At 36.1% G+C, this 17,219-nt stretch overlaps 1 protein-coding gene across 1 annotated transcript; it reads left to right on the plus strand.

Moving 5' to 3' along the window:
- The first annotated feature begins 2,209 nt into the window (after nucleotides 1–2,209).
- Nucleotides 2,210–6,544, plus strand: LOC132641119 (uncharacterized). The gene is made up of 8 exons (XM_060358005.1): nucleotides 2,210–2,789; nucleotides 2,890–2,984; nucleotides 3,101–3,204; nucleotides 3,656–3,756; nucleotides 3,839–3,942; nucleotides 4,273–4,710; nucleotides 5,043–5,174; nucleotides 6,109–6,544. The coding sequence occupies exons 1-8, from the start codon at nucleotides 2,544–2,546 to the stop codon at nucleotides 6,260–6,262; spliced, it is 1,374 nt and encodes a 457-aa protein (XP_060213988.1). The 5' UTR covers nucleotides 2,210–2,543; the 3' UTR covers nucleotides 6,263–6,544.
- Nucleotides 6,545–17,219: the final 10,675 nt, after the last annotated feature.

Raw genomic sequence — 17,219 nt, forward strand, 5'->3', positions numbered from 1 at the left:
GGTGTCAGACCGTACGGTCCTACCTTATCCTTTTAGGTTTTCTTTATTCTAAGAGGCTTTTGTATTGTATTGTATTCAAGGCCCATGAGACAAAACTACAAATAGAGGACATTTCCCTACTTTTAGGGGTTGACTTTTGAGATCTAGAACATTGTAATAGAAATTTATATTGAAACTGTCTCTCTCTCTCTGATTTTGGTCCGGATCTACAGTGTTCTTTGGCTTTGTTTATCCACTCAATACAATATATTGCCATATATATATATATATATATATATATATATATATATATATATATATATATATATACATATATATATATTTAGCTTAATCACCAATATCAACATACTTATTCAAGGCATTAGCATACGAACCCCTACATATTTCATATCAATCAAAAGTAGATTAAAATTTATTCGCATATTCTATACCTCACTTACAAATTCAATTGTTATCAAAATTTCGGGGTAAACAACATCACCATAGTAAATGTCACAGCTAAGTTGGACAACCTTCGAGAAAAGGTCAAAATGGGACAAAATTAATGACGTGGGCCATTCATTAACGATAGATGAATTTGAAAAAAAAACACATACTTTAGGGTTAAATTTTAATACGTTCCCTATGTTATATTCATTTCATATTATATTTTTCTATTGAAAAGGCTTTTTATAATTATTTTCTTTCACTACTTTAATTAAATAATATGAGTCAAATTAACTACATTTTTTCATCTCATATCAATATCGTTGTATGAAATATAGAACAAAGTGATATAACTATATTAAACTAGATACTTAAGAAGAAATAAAGTATGTGACACCATGATTGAAGGCAGACAGATTTGAAGGAATGACGGACCTCTAGCTAGTAAGCTTTTGAAGAAGCAATACATGGATAATACGTACTTTAGGTAAATTTTACATTAAAAAGAAGAGAAAAAATAAAATGTTTTAAAAAACAAAAGAACATGGGAAAAGGTGCACTCTAGGCTCAAATTTGACATAACCAAAAACAAATTTGTAAGATAAATTAGGCGGGTTACACGGTTTTTGAGTTGAGGATAGTAAAATTTAGCCGCAGATTTAAATAACAGTAATTGAATAGTCATTTTTAATACAAAAATAAAATTTGAACAAAAATATTTTAGCTAAAACATGGAATAACTTCAACACACAATGCTGGAGTTCTAGGCTTTGACAAGTGGAACTTCAGGAACGACTCATGATGTTCAAACTTTCACAATTTGCTAAAGATTTAAACTCCACACATGATTCATAGAGTTCAAACCCAAACCTTTATCAGTTTAAACTCCGAGAACTATTCGAGGAGTTCAAACTGTCACCATCCAAGTATGAAAAACTGTTGGAGTTTCAAACTTGAAGAACAATTCACGAAGTTAAAACTTTAACAATCCAAGTATTAAAATTTGTTGGAGTTTCAAACTCCATAAACAATTCATGCAGTTCAAATGATAAATGTCCCAAGAGTTTTTTCAAGTTAATTGGAATATTTTTATAAAAAAATTATTCCCGCATTAAAAATTAGCTAAATTAAATAATTTTCAAAAAATGACATAGAACTTAATTAGCAATCTAAAAAATAACTATTTGCCAATATACCCCATTTTATAATGTCTATTGAGCCCAAGACAATACATACCATAAATTTTCATAGTGACAAATACATTGAAAGTGTGGTTCACCTGTAGAGAATGCGTGGATTAGAACACCGAAAACAAAATAATGATACATACAATATGGATAAGGAAATATGACCATTCTTGATTCTGGAGTTGGTTGGTAGTTTAATAGTAGTAGTAACAAATTACAGAACTTTCCAGCTCCTTTCCAACCAATTGCTCCTCATCCTTGTCATGCAATGGAAATGTTTAGAATCTTAGCCAGAATCAACTCCCACCTAACACCCAATATTTAAGTCAATTTTGGTTTATCGACCTTACTCTTTATCCCAAATATTTAGGCATAATAATCTTGGATTGTTCTCCAAATCTCCACCACTAATGTTGCAACATTATGATTAGGATTTTCTAAGGCTGTGTTTTTTATCCACGTGTCATATTTAGTGGGACCAATTTAAGACCCTTTGGCAGCTGGCACCAACCCCCACCAATCTTTGAGGTCTGGTGGGCCCTCATCCACCCCCCACCCCACACCCTCAAAAAATGAGGTCTTGATTTGGTGACTTTTATTGTGATGTTGGGCAATGAGAAAATTGTGGGGAACTGTCTTTCAAAGTCTTGAATTTTCTTCTTCATCTCTACAAAACTAAGGACCCCCCATTTAGGGGGCTTGTTTGTACATGATATCTTGATTGCCTCCCTTCTTCTTCAAAGAGAAAAAAAAAATTGAATCTTTTTTTTTTGTTCCTGCATACCCTTTAAGGGTTTAATTATTTGATGAGATTCTTGTTTATTGTTTTCCAAGATTGAACCTTTTTTTGATTGATTTTAAAAATTTCTTGAAGAAGGGAGGTTGTTAAAAAAATTCATTACATTGTTCATCATTAATAGAGAAAGAAAAATGATAGTAAGGTGGTGGATAACAGCACTGCAATTAACAGAGCTGTTTGTGAGTTCTTTGGTTCATTTGGCTTATGGTTTTTACATATTTAGCACAGCTGTGGCTGGTGATCTTTCACAAGCATTAAGTGATTGTTTTTACAAGACTAATTTTGAGGTTATTGAAGATCCAAAGGATAATATTACAAGTGCTAAAGATCTGCCTCCCATTGTGTTGGTTCATGGAATCTTTGGTTTTGGAAAAGGGGTATGTTCTTTTTGTCCAGTTTTCGGTTTTTTTGTGATCATTTTGGCTCACATTTGGGTAAAAGATTGAATTTTTATGGTACAAAATGATGTTTTTGTAGAGATTAGGAGGGCTTTCATATTTTGCTGGTGCAGAGAAGAAGGATGATAGGGTTCTCGTGCCTGATTTGGGCTCTCTAACTAGCATATATGACAGGTGGGTTGATGCTTGTTATTTTTGTTGTTTTTTTGGCATCTTGTTGTAATATTTTTGTTCTGTTCTACATTTTATTTTATTTTTTGTTGCAAAATTTGATGGAATTTAGGTTTCAGGGCTCGAGAATTGTTTTATTATTTGAAAGGAGGGCAGGTTGATTATGGGGAAGAACATAGTAAAGCTTGTGGGCATTCCCAATTTGGACAAATTTATGAACAAGGTTAGAAGCTTTTTGTTTGCCTCCTTTATTCAGTTTCAATGCATTTCGATGTTTGTCAATTCATGGTACTTATGAACAAGACTAGAGTCGTGTTTTGCAGAGGCGGATCCATGTTTTGAAGTTTATGGGGTTTTTACGAGGATCTCAAGTTAACGTAAAATAATAACTGGGTTCATAATCAAGTATTTATAAATATTTTGTGGATTTCTTAATACAAATATAGGGTATGAACAAAAAATTACTGGGTTCCCGTGAACCCATACCTCAATTGCTATATCCGACCTTGCGTTTTTGCCTCCTATGTTTAGTTTCATTGCACTTCAATGTTTGTATATTCAAGGTACTTATGAGCAAGGTTGATTTTTTTTTTTCCCTTGTGTGTTTAGCTTCATTGCATTTCAATGTTTTTGTGAATGGTTAATTTAGCCTTTTCATATTCTCTTTTAAGCAGGACACTACCCGGAATGGGATGAAGATCACCCTATTCATTTTGTTGGGCATTCAGCTGGAGCACAGGTTGTTCGAGTTTTGCAACAAATGCTAGCTGACAAGGTTAGTTTGCTTATAATCAATTTGATGGATTTTGAGATTTAATAGAGGTGTGCTGTTAATTTAAAGCTTATTGTGATTTCAGGCATTTAAGGGTTATGAGAACACTTCCGAGAAGTGGGTCTTAAGCATCACAGCACTGTCTGGAGCGTTCAACGGGACTACAAGAGCCTATTTTGATGGAATGCAGTAAGTTTCTGATTCTTATTATATGTAGCTCAAATACAGTTGATGTCTTTATTGTCATACAACTAAGTGATACCCTTGGGTGTTCATTATATCAATTGTGCGATTGTTGTAATTTCTAGTATTTAGTAATGACCTCAGAGCCTTAGATAACAATAATATGAAGGTTTTAACTTTGTTGTTTCTATTAAATCCACTTTCAGTTTGCTGTTACCTTTCCTTTCTCTGTTTGGTTATAAAAATATTGCTGTCATCTGTTTGTAGCCTTTATTTATAAGTTATATGTTTACCCAAATCATGAATCTTTGCTAAATTGAGTGATTTGATTTACAGTCCTGAAGATGGGAAGTCGTTGAGGCCAGTGTCTTTGCTTCAGCTTTGCCGGGTTGGAGTAATAATTTACGATTGGTTTGACATACCGTGGCTAAAGAACTATTACAACTTTGGGTTTGACCACTTCAACTTATCCTGGAGAAAAATAGGAATATGGGGTCTTATTGACTGCCTCTTAGGAAATGCTGGTCCATTTGCTACAGGGGATTGGATACTCCCAGATCTTACCCTCCAGGGTTCAATCAAGTTGAACAGCCACTTGCATATGTTTCCTAACACATACTACTTCAGCTATGCTACTAAGCGTACCAGCAAAGTCATGGGGCTAACCGTCCCTTCTGGCATACTAGGAATACATCCTCTGCTCTTCATCCGAGTCCTCCAAATGAGCCTATGGCGCCATCCTCCAGATGTCCCTCCCCCATATAAGGGCTATAGGTCTGTCTTTAATTTTTCCTTATTATTCCATCTCCCGCTAAATGGTGGTTACAATGTATTTAAATCAATTATCATGTATCAAAACGCAGTGGAACCGCCAAATACAGTCAAACATCTCTATAACGATGTTGTTTGTCTGAATAAATTTTGGATGTTATAGTGAAATGTTGTTATAGAGAACATAATATAACATAACATGAAAAATAATTTCCAAAGTAACTTGGTCGTTATAGTGAAATGTTGTTATAGAGGATGACTGTTATAAAGAGGACTGTAACAATTTCTACACAAATCATTCGTAATTTCATCATCTCAGTGTCTAATTCTTGCAGGGATGAAGATTGGTGGGACAATGATGGAGCACTGAACACTATATCTATGACACATCCTCGTTTCCCGGTTGAGCACCCAAGTCAACTGGTTGTTAAAGATTCTGATTGCCAGCCTTTGCAACCTGGCATCTGGTACACTTCCAGTCTTAAGCTTCTGCTATTGTATTTCTTTTGCCAAGTTGCTGTTGTTCGTATTTAACTTGTTTAGTTTCATGTCTAAGTAAAGCTGTTTTCACCGCAATTCCATTTTCTCAGTACTGTCTGCTTTTTCTGAGTTTGAAGAAATGAGGTTTTAATAGCTTTGAACTTTGAACTATAAAGAACCATCACTTCTTGTCATCTTTTCCTAGTTGTAATACTAGCAAGTTTCTTAATGTGTGATTTTTTTTTTTAAGGTTATCATTAGGGCTTGATAGTTATTCATGGTTCTGAAGCAAGTTCAGTTTGCAAACCAATATTTTCACATGTGCCCATATAAGGGATTGCTATTTTGATGATAAATTTGACTGGACATCTATATCTCTGTTTGCTTGAAGTGGATGTGCTAAATTTTTGACGAGGTATGCTAGACGTTGCAGCATCAAACTTTTGCATATTAGAGAAACTTTTAAAAAATCTAGGAGGGGTGTGTGACTAAAGAATTGTTCCTGGACTTGCAACTTTAGCTGGTCTTCTTTTTCATCTTCCAAAGAGATGAATCCACTTGCAATTATCTCTTCTGGATCCCTAAACAATCTTCTGTATTTGCTTTCCTCTGCTTGCAATTGGATATTTGCACCGTGTTGCTGTGTTTTCTCTAATATGTTTCCCGCTTAACCCCCTTAAAGATGGTATATATTGGAAATTATGGCTTTTATGCCTATTATCTTTGAGATATGGAAAATATTTGACTTGCTTTTGAATTTGCAACTATTCGACGTCCTGCATATTTGTCTGACTCATATCGGATACTTAAGATTTCTATAAAGTGAGGTTGGAATTCCTGTGTAGTTGTTATTTTGACAAACAAAAGGGTATTTCGGGGAGCGTTAGTATTAATATTTCCTTTGTTCTTTTCTTGAATCAGGTACTATAAGATTGTTGAAGGTGATCACATTCTTTTCATTGTGAATCGGGAAAGAGCTGGATTTCAATTTGATTTGATCTATGACAGCATATTTGAGCGCTGCAGGAAGCATGCCTTCAGAAAAAATCCAACGATGCCAAACCATATAATTTAATAGTTAGCAAGATGCTCTTACAGATGCGCTACAAACTCTTTAAGAGAGAATAGAGATTAAAGAAAAGGGAATCTGTGATATCAAATACTCTTTTGCTTTCTTGCCGCCTTCTTTTTTCTTTCAGACAAAAATCTAGTTTTCCCTTTGAAATGTAAATGTGAATAGAAAAAAATCCCATTCTTCTTCCATTGTGTGTAATGATAATCAATCCCCTTGTGGATTAGGATTAGAAATTTTAGTAAAAACTGGTGGTTATGCATTTAAAGGGTTATTTTTTTCTGATTGTATCATGTCAAGATTCTAGTAGTTGTACCATTGTGTTGCTTCTGGAAGCTTACTGAACTCAAGATTTGACCACTATACAGCTAGTTCTCTGAGGAATAACTTGATGTTACTGCAGGATACACTCTTTGTTATTAGTTACATGTTTGTATCCAGACTTCCAATCTTTTTTTCGGAGTACAAGCAATAACGGTTAAATAGAGCGATATGAACATTGAGGATTCATATATCTAATCCCAACTTACTAGGGAGTTAAGACGTAGTTGTACAAGCAATAAAGGCTCTAGAGCTCTCGACTTGTTTTAGGGTCAGTGGGGAGTGTACTCTCTTCTATCTTCTCTTTGGAACAATGGATTGTTCATGTTAAATTTTTGTGTCTCCTTTGATATATTTCTCGTTTCTGGTCTGACTTATTGTCATTCATGATTAGCGATGTTGGCTCCAAGATAACATATGGTTATTTCGATCCTAAAAGGAAGGAGGTACAGTGGAGTTGGAGTAATTGGATCTCGGATTATTTTAGGACAAGCTGAAAACAAGAGATCTAAAGACCAGTTGACTGTTTGAAATCTTCAAATGCTGATACATAAAACTCGGGTTTTGTATATAAAACTTCGTTCGAAAGAAATACTGAAAGGAAACAAAGAGAATCTGTGTATAGTAAGTCTCCAAAGAAAATAACTAATGGGCTTTTCTTCCTTAGAATTGCATAAACTTCTACAGTTCTATCTTATGTTTTTTTTCCTGGAGTTGTGGTAGGGCAGTTGCTTTAGCCTGGCCTTCACACATGCATAATCATGGGCAGCACATGTATCACCATTCAATTGCACATGCCTCTTTTTCTTTTTTGGTTGCAGAATAAAACCATCCGACCAGAACTCACAATGGGAGGCTGAAAAAAAAAATATACTTATTTTCTGGTGATTGAATTTGAGGGAAAGCCTTAGCGCAACAGTAACGTTACTTGGTAACTTGTAGATTATTTACTTGAGACATAGAAATAACTTCTTTTGCAGATGTGTTCGTACACACTTTTTCTTAATTATTGGGGAATGGGGAGGGAAAGAGAAGGGATATTCGATTCGATTTTTCACCACACGGTGAAGGACATAGGAGCTACCCTATCACTCAGTTGTAGAGCACGTGGTACATGGGGCAAGCCTTTTCTTTGTTAATACTGAATTTGGTTTTCTAGAATGGGGATGAAAATAATGACGACTTAAAGGTCAACAAATTCATGCGAATCATAAGAAATTAGAGTGAAAAAAATTCAATAAAGAACAAAAAACATTAGATAATTTCTTCTTATATGTCTAAGGTTTGATAAGCATAGTTACTAGTATTTGCGTTTAGAAGATACCTGACGAAATAGTCTACCTGATATCCATGCTAACAAGAGATAACAGGCAGAGCGAAGGGGGGTGGGGGCGGCGCAAGGGGCTTCAATTATATTATGTAAAAATGAATATTTTTGCATATATATAAATTATCGAATCTCCTTAGTATAAGATTTTCTTTTATTGAATCTTGTTATTTTGAATTTCTGCCCTTAATAGGAGGGTGTGGAGATCGAGTATCAGAGTAAAGGGTTAGTAGGTAGCGCATGGATTTCTTTTCCGTACCAGGAGTATTAGTATCTTTGTTACGTTTGCTTATTCTTAGATTCCTAGTACTATCTGATTGTTTCTTTTACTCCATTATTTTATTATCTTGCTGCAATTACTGCTATTATTAGTACTGCTGCTTTTTCATCTCTCTTTGAGTCGAGGGTCTATTGGAAACAACCTCCCTACATGTCACGAGGTAGGGATAAGGGTCTGCGTACACTCTACCCTTCCCAGATCCCACCTGATGAGATTATAGTTGTTGTTTGAATTCCTGGCTCTGCCATCGACAAATGCCAGTAAAATAATGGAGGTGCGGCAAATTGAGTCGAATACCATATCATGGAAGAATCATGGAGAATTATTTTGTGATTTAAATTGACACCGACTTCTCCAACATACACAGTTAAAGCGCCGACCAAGAGGCCGCAACATAACGACCAAAACAGAAACTAAAAGATTCTTAAAGAGAGAAGTCAGTTAAGTTTCATCATATTTTATAGAGCTAAGTTCTCTTTGATACCAACAGTCACACTGAAAGTCAAACTCACATCACATGCAGCTAGTCTGATTCAGTGCATACAAAAGAAAAATAACAAAAACAGTCACTTTATGGTTGGATAGATTTAAAATGGTCCATTAAGTATACTTCATAACAATTTTGGTCCTTAAAATTTGTCGTTGAATATTTGGTCTTCATCGAATATTTAACAAACTATTAAGGTTAGATATAACAAGAATGTGATGAAAGAAACGGATTTAATATGAACATTTGAAGGTTTAATTTTTGTCGTTTATGCTATCTCTAGAGTTCGACGCAACTTTTTGAGGTGTTGTTTCTGCTACTTCCCCCACAATTTATATGATTGTGTTTGATCAGGTACAGAGTTGAAGAATGAAAGAAAGATTTTTAGAACTTGTGGGTTAAAACAAGTTTTAGATATTTGTCTTGGCTATAAACAACAATTATGGTTCACTGATACGAATCGAATTGGGGAAGAACCAATTCAATCCAAAACGCGGAATTTAAAGATACTAAGAAAAGGGGATGAGAAAAGAGGATAAATACTTGACCCGAATGGGGGGAATCCTATAGACAAATCTAGGTATATGAAACCTAAACCCTTCTAATTTGAATTCAACAACCCAAAAGAATCAAAGCAATATGAATTCAAGGCAAGATATTCGGATGAATTCCACAAACGAATAATTTTCATGAAATCATTGGAAATAAACAATTCAAAGACCAACAATGGAATCCACCATTAAATCTACTAAGTAAAATTTTCACAAATAGCTACCTTTTAGCTGTTTCTAACAAGCTATAACTATAAGTTCATTATTTACAATTCGTAGCTGGTTTTTCCTATATTTAGTTCCTGGACGCGTCGCATAAATATAGCCAAATATAGACTAAATACACGGAACTGTTGAGCAAATAATGCCTCTATTTAAGAAAAAAAAGTTTTTTCAAAACTAAACAGAAATCTATTTTTAATGTTCCATAAATCACGCAAATCTCATTCTCTTCCATATCTAATCACATATCTCATTCAACATCTAATCATTCACATAAAATTTGAATTAAAAAACTCTCTTCATATTTTTTCCCAAAATATAACTAAAAAAAATCTCTTTTTAATGTTCCATAAATCATGCAAAGCTTGATTTGTTCATCAACTGAATTACATGTTTCACCGTGTAATTGCAACTTTTTTTATTTTTTTTATTTTTCTGAAACTTTTAGTTGTTTTTCATATATATATTTTGGCTATATTTTTAATTGTATTTTGATTATTATGTTCAATATTACTTATTCTGGTTTCTGTTGACTATATTTAGAAAAATTTCAGAAAAAAAAAAGTTGCAGTGAAAACGTTGCTACCTCAATTATGAACTCAATTATGACTATATTTTGGCTATATTTTTTAATTATATTTTGATTAATATGTTCAATATTACTTATTTTGGTTTCTGTTAACTATATTTCAGATATATTTTTCATATATTTTGACTATATTTTTCAAAATTTCAGAAAAATAAAACAAAAATGAAAAAGTTGCAGTGAAAATGTTGTTACCTCAATTATGAACTCAACTTGAATTCGATATTTCAACAGATGAATTCAAATATATATTCGTCGTTTAAAACGCAAAAATAACAGAGAATCTTATATATTTTAGGAAATAGAGTTGAATTTTGGGGGTAAAAGGTTGAAATTAATGAGCAGTTAATACAGAGTAAAAAAAGGAAATGAAAGAAATAAAAAACTGATTTGAAAAGCACGAAATTAGGGGAGATGAGGAGTTAGAAACGTGTATATTTAGGAAAAGGGGGGAGAGAGAAAGTGTGCAGCTAAAAAATAGGGGTGTGGGGAGTGGTAAGTTAATTGGTAGAAAAGTGGGTAGCTATAAGTTGTAAAAATATAATATTATAGCTACTAAACTTAATTATTAAAAAGTATAGTTATGTTCCATAAATATGTAACATAGTAAGCTATGCCAAGTAAAAATTACATCTACTAAACTAAGCTAAACCCAAGCTAAACAAACTATGATAATCCTATCATCACTCAAGTATTCATCATCAAAATCTAGTAACTGAAATGTCTAAGTCTAGTATTTATACTCCTAGACTAAAGAAGACTAAGTTATTACAAAATGCCATTAAGGAGGCAAGGGCCTTGTTTGGCTAGTTGAGATGTTGACTTGGAATTCGAAAAGACTCCGTCTTTCACATATATCCATCATCCAATCCTCAAAGCTTACAATTGTGACCATTTGCATCTATGCCCCTTCCTTTGCATGTCTAGCCACATTTGCATTTCTACCCCTTTGCACTTCTAGCCACTTTGAGTTCTAGGATCCTTTCTAGTAGATTCTTCTCCAAGCCTCGCCCAAGCTACCTTCCACACATCGTAAGACATCTTGTGTGGCTTGTAGGAGCCTGCAAAGGCCTTCCATGCCATCCTTGTCATCCACGCCGCTTGTAGAGTTTGAAGTTCCATGACTTGGCCTTGGGTGGATATCTTGAAGTGAAGTGTGCCAAGTAGGATCATATCATCCTCCCCTTCTTCAAAAGGATTCGTCCTCGAATCCGAACCTAGAGAAACCCAAGGGAAGACATACGAAAACATACTCCTCAAGGAATGCGGGTTAGCACACAAAGCAACAATCACATATTCATGCCAAGGATGAACAAACTTGTGGTACAACCACACATCTATGACAATCATGACTAACATTTGCACACATGAGGTATCAAGAAGTTGATTCCTCCAAGGTTCATGACATAATGATAGAGTAATAAAACCAATGGATTCAAAATACGAAGTATGCAACTCGACATTGGTTCTATTTGACATGTAGCACAATGTCCAAACAAGGACACTCTCATTTTTCAAACAAGGACTCTCCCAAGATAGTGTTGTCAAATCACACAAGGTGTCACCCGGATCAAATGGGAAGAACATCCACCTAGTATGGTCAAAAACACAATCGGCTAGATCATAAGAGCCTTCTCCCACATAAGATGCACTCTCCATAGGCTCAAGAATGTCATCATACGCAAATAAGTAATAGAGAAAGGTATCGCGTAAAATAACTTCCTCATCAATATCACTCTCCAATGTAACCTCACCATACGGTTCAAGGATAAGATTATCCAATGGGCTACTATGAAGTTGAACATGAAAGGAAGAATTGGAAATTTCTAGACAAGAATCACCTTCCTTTGCAACACTTTCCCTCCCCATAAGTGGGTTACAACCCCTCAAGGGAAGAGTGTCGTCATCCCATAGTGGGTTACATATCACATTATAGTCTCCAAAGGAAACCAAATGCTCAACATTACCAAACACCCCACTAGGTTCATCATTCCCAATAGTCATGTCAATTTCAAATAACGCATTATCTATAAAAAGAGAAGAATCAATGAACAATGAAGGATCAAAGCATGCAATCTCACTTTAAAAAAGACAAAGGTCATTTTTCAAGGCATTTTCATTCCCATGACTAACTACATGACACATAACACCATTAAGATCTTGAGTCTCCACAAATGACAACAAGTCAAGGTCATGGGACTCATCTCCATGTGTATCAAACACGGGAGGTGTGTCATATTCAAATTCACTATCAACTTGGTCAAAGTTATCATTAAATTGAGATTCATTAGGCATATCACAACATTTCTCAATTAGTGGACTATCAATACAAGCAAGTTGACCAATACCATCACCCACACTAGTTGGACACAAATCGACTTCGCTAGAAGATTCAATTCGGTCATCACTAGGATCAACTAGTGGGTGCACTAACAATTCACATGACAATGTACTAACATGCATATCAAGAGGATCAACACTAGGTGGATATAAATTGAACTCAAAAGAAGAGTCAAGATAGTCATCAATAGGATCAACTAGTGTTGGATCATCCATTTCAAGTACATTGTCAATTATAATTATAGCACTAAGCTCATCACAAGGCAAAGACTCATTAAGCTCATTTACGAAAAAGCTAGCATTCACACTCATTTCAACAACATGGTCATTCACATTACTTAGAGAGTTAAGATTAGATATTGTACCTTAAAATCCACATTCATTTTCTTTGCCTCGGGTTTCAACTTTGGAGCTCGTTTGCTCTTCCGGGGAGCTCTCAACTACCCCAACCACCTTCAAAGGGTGAGGTTCATCATCCGGCTTGCTCCCGAGAATACCTGCACTATCATCAAGACCACTAGAAAAGAAAGGAAAGTTACAAGGGTTAGATAGAGTTTGTGACAACCCTCTCACATCACTCCTCACATCCTCTCATTTTTCCTCTCTAGAGTTGTCACTTTTCGCTCCCTTACTCCTCTCAATCTTTTCTCTCTCAATTTCATTGGAGTTGGGACAAGTGTCAAGTATTTCTTTAGAAGGGTTGGGAAAACTCTCCACCTCATTCTTTTCCTCTTCTTTATCTTCCTCCCATTGTTTGAGTAAGCGTCCTAACATTATACGGTGCATTTCTTTGAATTCTCCTTGCTCCTTAGCGAAGGATTGGACCCTCCACCTATAGCAAGTACGGTTGAAATTCCGTCATTGTCCACTACAAACTCATGCCACCTTTGCCCAAACGAAACCCTATGCTTTTGGAACCAAGGATTACCCAAACATATGTGACAATGGTCTAGTAGGAGTATATCACACCAAACCTCTTCTTCTTGTTAGTCGTCACAGGAAAAGAACACCTTCGCGCTCCTATCAACCAAGAACCCTCGTGAATCATAGTAAGGGTCTTGTTTCATCATATACTCTATACCCAATTGTGCAACCGCTTGAGGTGCAAGGTAGTTGCCATAACTCCAATCATCCAACACAAGAACATGCCCCGCACTACCAAGCAAAGTGATTTTTGTCTCAAGTAATCGCCTCTCCGGGTCATTTCTCACTTGAGATCTTGCATTCCCTCTACTTCCTTCACCTATCAACATTCCCGTCCTAGCATCCACACCATAACCATGAGAACATGACACATTCGTTCTAGGATAAGAAGCATGGTTCATTGTATTTCTTGAAGTAGGAAATGTATACTCTCTCCTCTTTCTCGGACTACTCCTACATGGACCAATCCACACACTTATACCATTTTGCTTTGAATAGGAAGTATTACAAGGCGATGTATGTGAATATCTATTAGAAGACCCCTCCCTCATAAGAATTATATGCAATCCCGTTATCTTCACAAACATATTCACCATAAAGTGCATAGCCACTAGGCTCATCATCACCACATTCTTTCCATTCTTGCAAATTCCCACCAATAGGTTCATATCAAAAGTGTGAGGAAGGAGCATACCTCAATTCCGCCCCATGTCCATGGTGTGTAGGATGAGACTCTTCATGCTCGTATCCACCATGGAACTCTTCGTCATACTCATCTACTCCTTCTTCTTCATAAAACTCATGAGGTGTTGCCTCACAATTGTCCTCGGAGTAGTATTCTTCACCCTCATACGGGTTATGATCATCTCGACCATATTCTTCATACGACTCATGAGCACCGTCACCATTATATTCATTGTAAGAATAGTGATGCTCGTATCCCATGTCATCTCCCTCATAACCCCCATATTCATCATAGTCATATCCTCCATTGCTAGAGGCATAACCTTCAAAATCATCTCCACAAGACTCGGAAGTTATGGATGACATCTTTATCTCTCCTTCTCCTTATGTCTCCTCTTTGTGTACCTACAAAATGAGCAAACAAGATTATCAGCAAAAGCTCCTCACGTCACTCGAATTTACACTCAAACTTACCTTTCAACCTAAGCTTCTTCCAAGGTTGGTCAAGAACCCTTTGAATCCAAATCAATTCACAAGATTGCTAACCTTTGTGGAGGAATAGATTCTTGTTAATCGAAAGACGGACAACTCGATAAAGCAAAAGGACTTGAGCCAAGAAGATTCAACGAGGTTTAAACGAGAAAAGCTTGAAAGAATTGGTACGAAATGAGTCAGACTCAAGAACTACTTAACAACTAATAAGAGCGATTACTAGTTGTTAATTAGTTGTAAGAATTAAAGAAAAGAGATTAGGAAAGATTCAAACCATTTTGGACACTTAGAAAAAATTTCAGATTTTTTTTTTGTGATCAGGTGTTGGCCATGCGTCGCGGGTCCAACATGCAAAAATAAGCCTCTGAAAAATTTCCCTTTTGTGTCGGGTCCGCGTCGCATGTGCAACAAGTGATGTTGTTTCCGTTTCCGGCCCGCGTCACGGGTCTAGCACCTGATTGGTGTTTCCGTGTCGGGCCCGTGTCGTGGGTGCAACACGCCAATCCCTGTACTCGACACCTTGAACTTTGGGTCGGATTTTCTTGAATTTTGCTGATGTAAGACCCCTCCAAACTTAGTATTTTCCTTTTTTGGGCTGATATAACACCTTTTAAACTTGTACTAGGAAAAACTTTGGATCAAAGTACCTTTTGGGTCCTCTTCTTCACCTTGAAGGTTTGAAGATGATGAAGAACACCCAATTTGCAATTCAACTCCAAATCAACCCGTTTTACCTCCAAATTGTAGATCTAAGCTCCTAATGATTAGGAGAACAAAGCCCAGTAGTTAATTTCACCAATCGAACCTTTAATCAATAAACCCGCTTTTTGAATTTTAAGCTTTTGAAGGTCCTTCAATGGTGAAAATCACAAACCCTTTTCAAATCTTTTCAAATTTCGTTTCCAAGGGGTTTCCACACCAACAGACATATATCTAATACCAAAATCAACAAACAACAACAAGATTTTGGCCGAATCAATTAAAACCCATTTGTTCTTCAAAACCCTTCAAGTTTAACAATGGTGAACTACTTCAAACTTCACCAAATCACTTCAAATTTCGGATTTAAAGATTATAGATGGCAACAAACACAGATTCAACCTCAAATCCAACAAACAACAACATACAATCAATTTTCGATTTTTTTCAAAATTTTTGATTTTTTTTTTGAATTTTCAGATTTTGAGCCTGGGATTAGAAATTGTAGGAACAATCTCTTAGCCTATGCTCTGATACCAAATGATACGAATCAAATTGGGGAAGAACCAATTCAATCCAAAACGCGGAATTTAAAAATACTAAGAAAAGGGGATGAGAAAAGAGGATAAATACTTGACCCGAATGGGGGGAGTCCTATAGACAAATCTAGGTATATGAAACCTAAACCCTTCTAATTTGAATTCAACAACCCAAAAGAACCAAAGCAATATGAATTCAAGGCAAGATATTCGGATGAATTCCACAAACGAACAATCTTCATGAAATCATTGAAAATAAACGGTTCAAAGACCAACATTAAATCTACTAAACTAAGATAAACCCTAGCTAAACAAACTATGATAAGCCTATCATCACTCAAGTATTCATCATCAAAATCTAGTAAATGAAACGTCTAAGTCTAGTATTTACACTCCTAGACTAAAGAAGACTAAGTTATTACAAAAATGCCATTAATAAGGCAAGGGCCTTGTTTGGCTAGTTGGGATGTTGACTTGGAATTTGAAAAGACTCTGTATTTCACATATAGCCATCATCCAATCCTCAAAGCTTGCAATTGTGACCATTTGCATCTATGCCCCTTCCTTTGCACGTCTAGCCACATTTGCATTTCTACCCCTTTGCACTTCTAGTCACTTTGAGTTTTAGGCCTCCTTTCTAGTAGATTCTTCTCTAAGCCTCGCCCAAGATATTTTCCACACATCGTAAGCCATCTTGTGTGGCTTGTAGGAGCCTTCAAAGGCCTTCCATTCCATCCTTGTCATCCACGCCGCTTGCAGAGTTTGAAGTTCCATGACTTGGCCTTGGGTGGATGTCTTGAAGTGAAGTGTGCCAAGTAAGATCATATCGTTCACTATGGTGGAGCACCATGGTTCTGTTGTACAAGAACAAGGGTGATATCCACAACTACAATAACTATAGGGGCTCAAACTCCTAAGCCACATGATGAAATTCTGGGAGAGAGTGGTCGAGTTGAGGATGCGGAGGGGTGTGTCTATCTTAGAGAATCAATTTCAATTCATGCTGGGACGATCGACTACAGAAGCTATCCATTTTGTAAGAAGATTGTTGGAGCAGTATAGGGATAAGAAGAGAGAGTTACAAGTGGTGTTCATTGACCTAGAAAAGGTGTATGATAAAGTCCCGAGGGAGGTCCTATGGAGATGTATGGTGTCTAGATTAAATTAGGGCTATTAAAGACATGTACGATGGAGCCAAGACTCGATTTAGGACATTGGGAGGTGACTCTGACCACTTCCCGATCATGATAGGGTTGCACAAGGGATCAGCTCTTAACCCATTTCATTTGCCTTAATGATGGACGAATTGACACAGCATATTCAAGGAGAGGTGTCGTGGTGTATGTTATTCGCAGATGACATAGTTTTGATCGACGAGTCGCGCGATGGAGCTAATGATAGGCTGAAAGTTTGGAGAGATCCCTTAGAGTCTAAAGGTTTCAGGTTAAGCAGGACTAAAACGGAGTACCTAGAGTGCAAGTTCAGTGGCGTCGCACATGAGACAGAGG

Source organism: Lycium barbarum, chromosome 5, assembly GCF_019175385.1.
Source record: "Lycium barbarum isolate Lr01 chromosome 5, ASM1917538v2, whole genome shotgun sequence".
Classification (NCBI taxonomy): Eukaryota; Viridiplantae; Streptophyta; class Magnoliopsida; order Solanales; family Solanaceae; genus Lycium; species Lycium barbarum.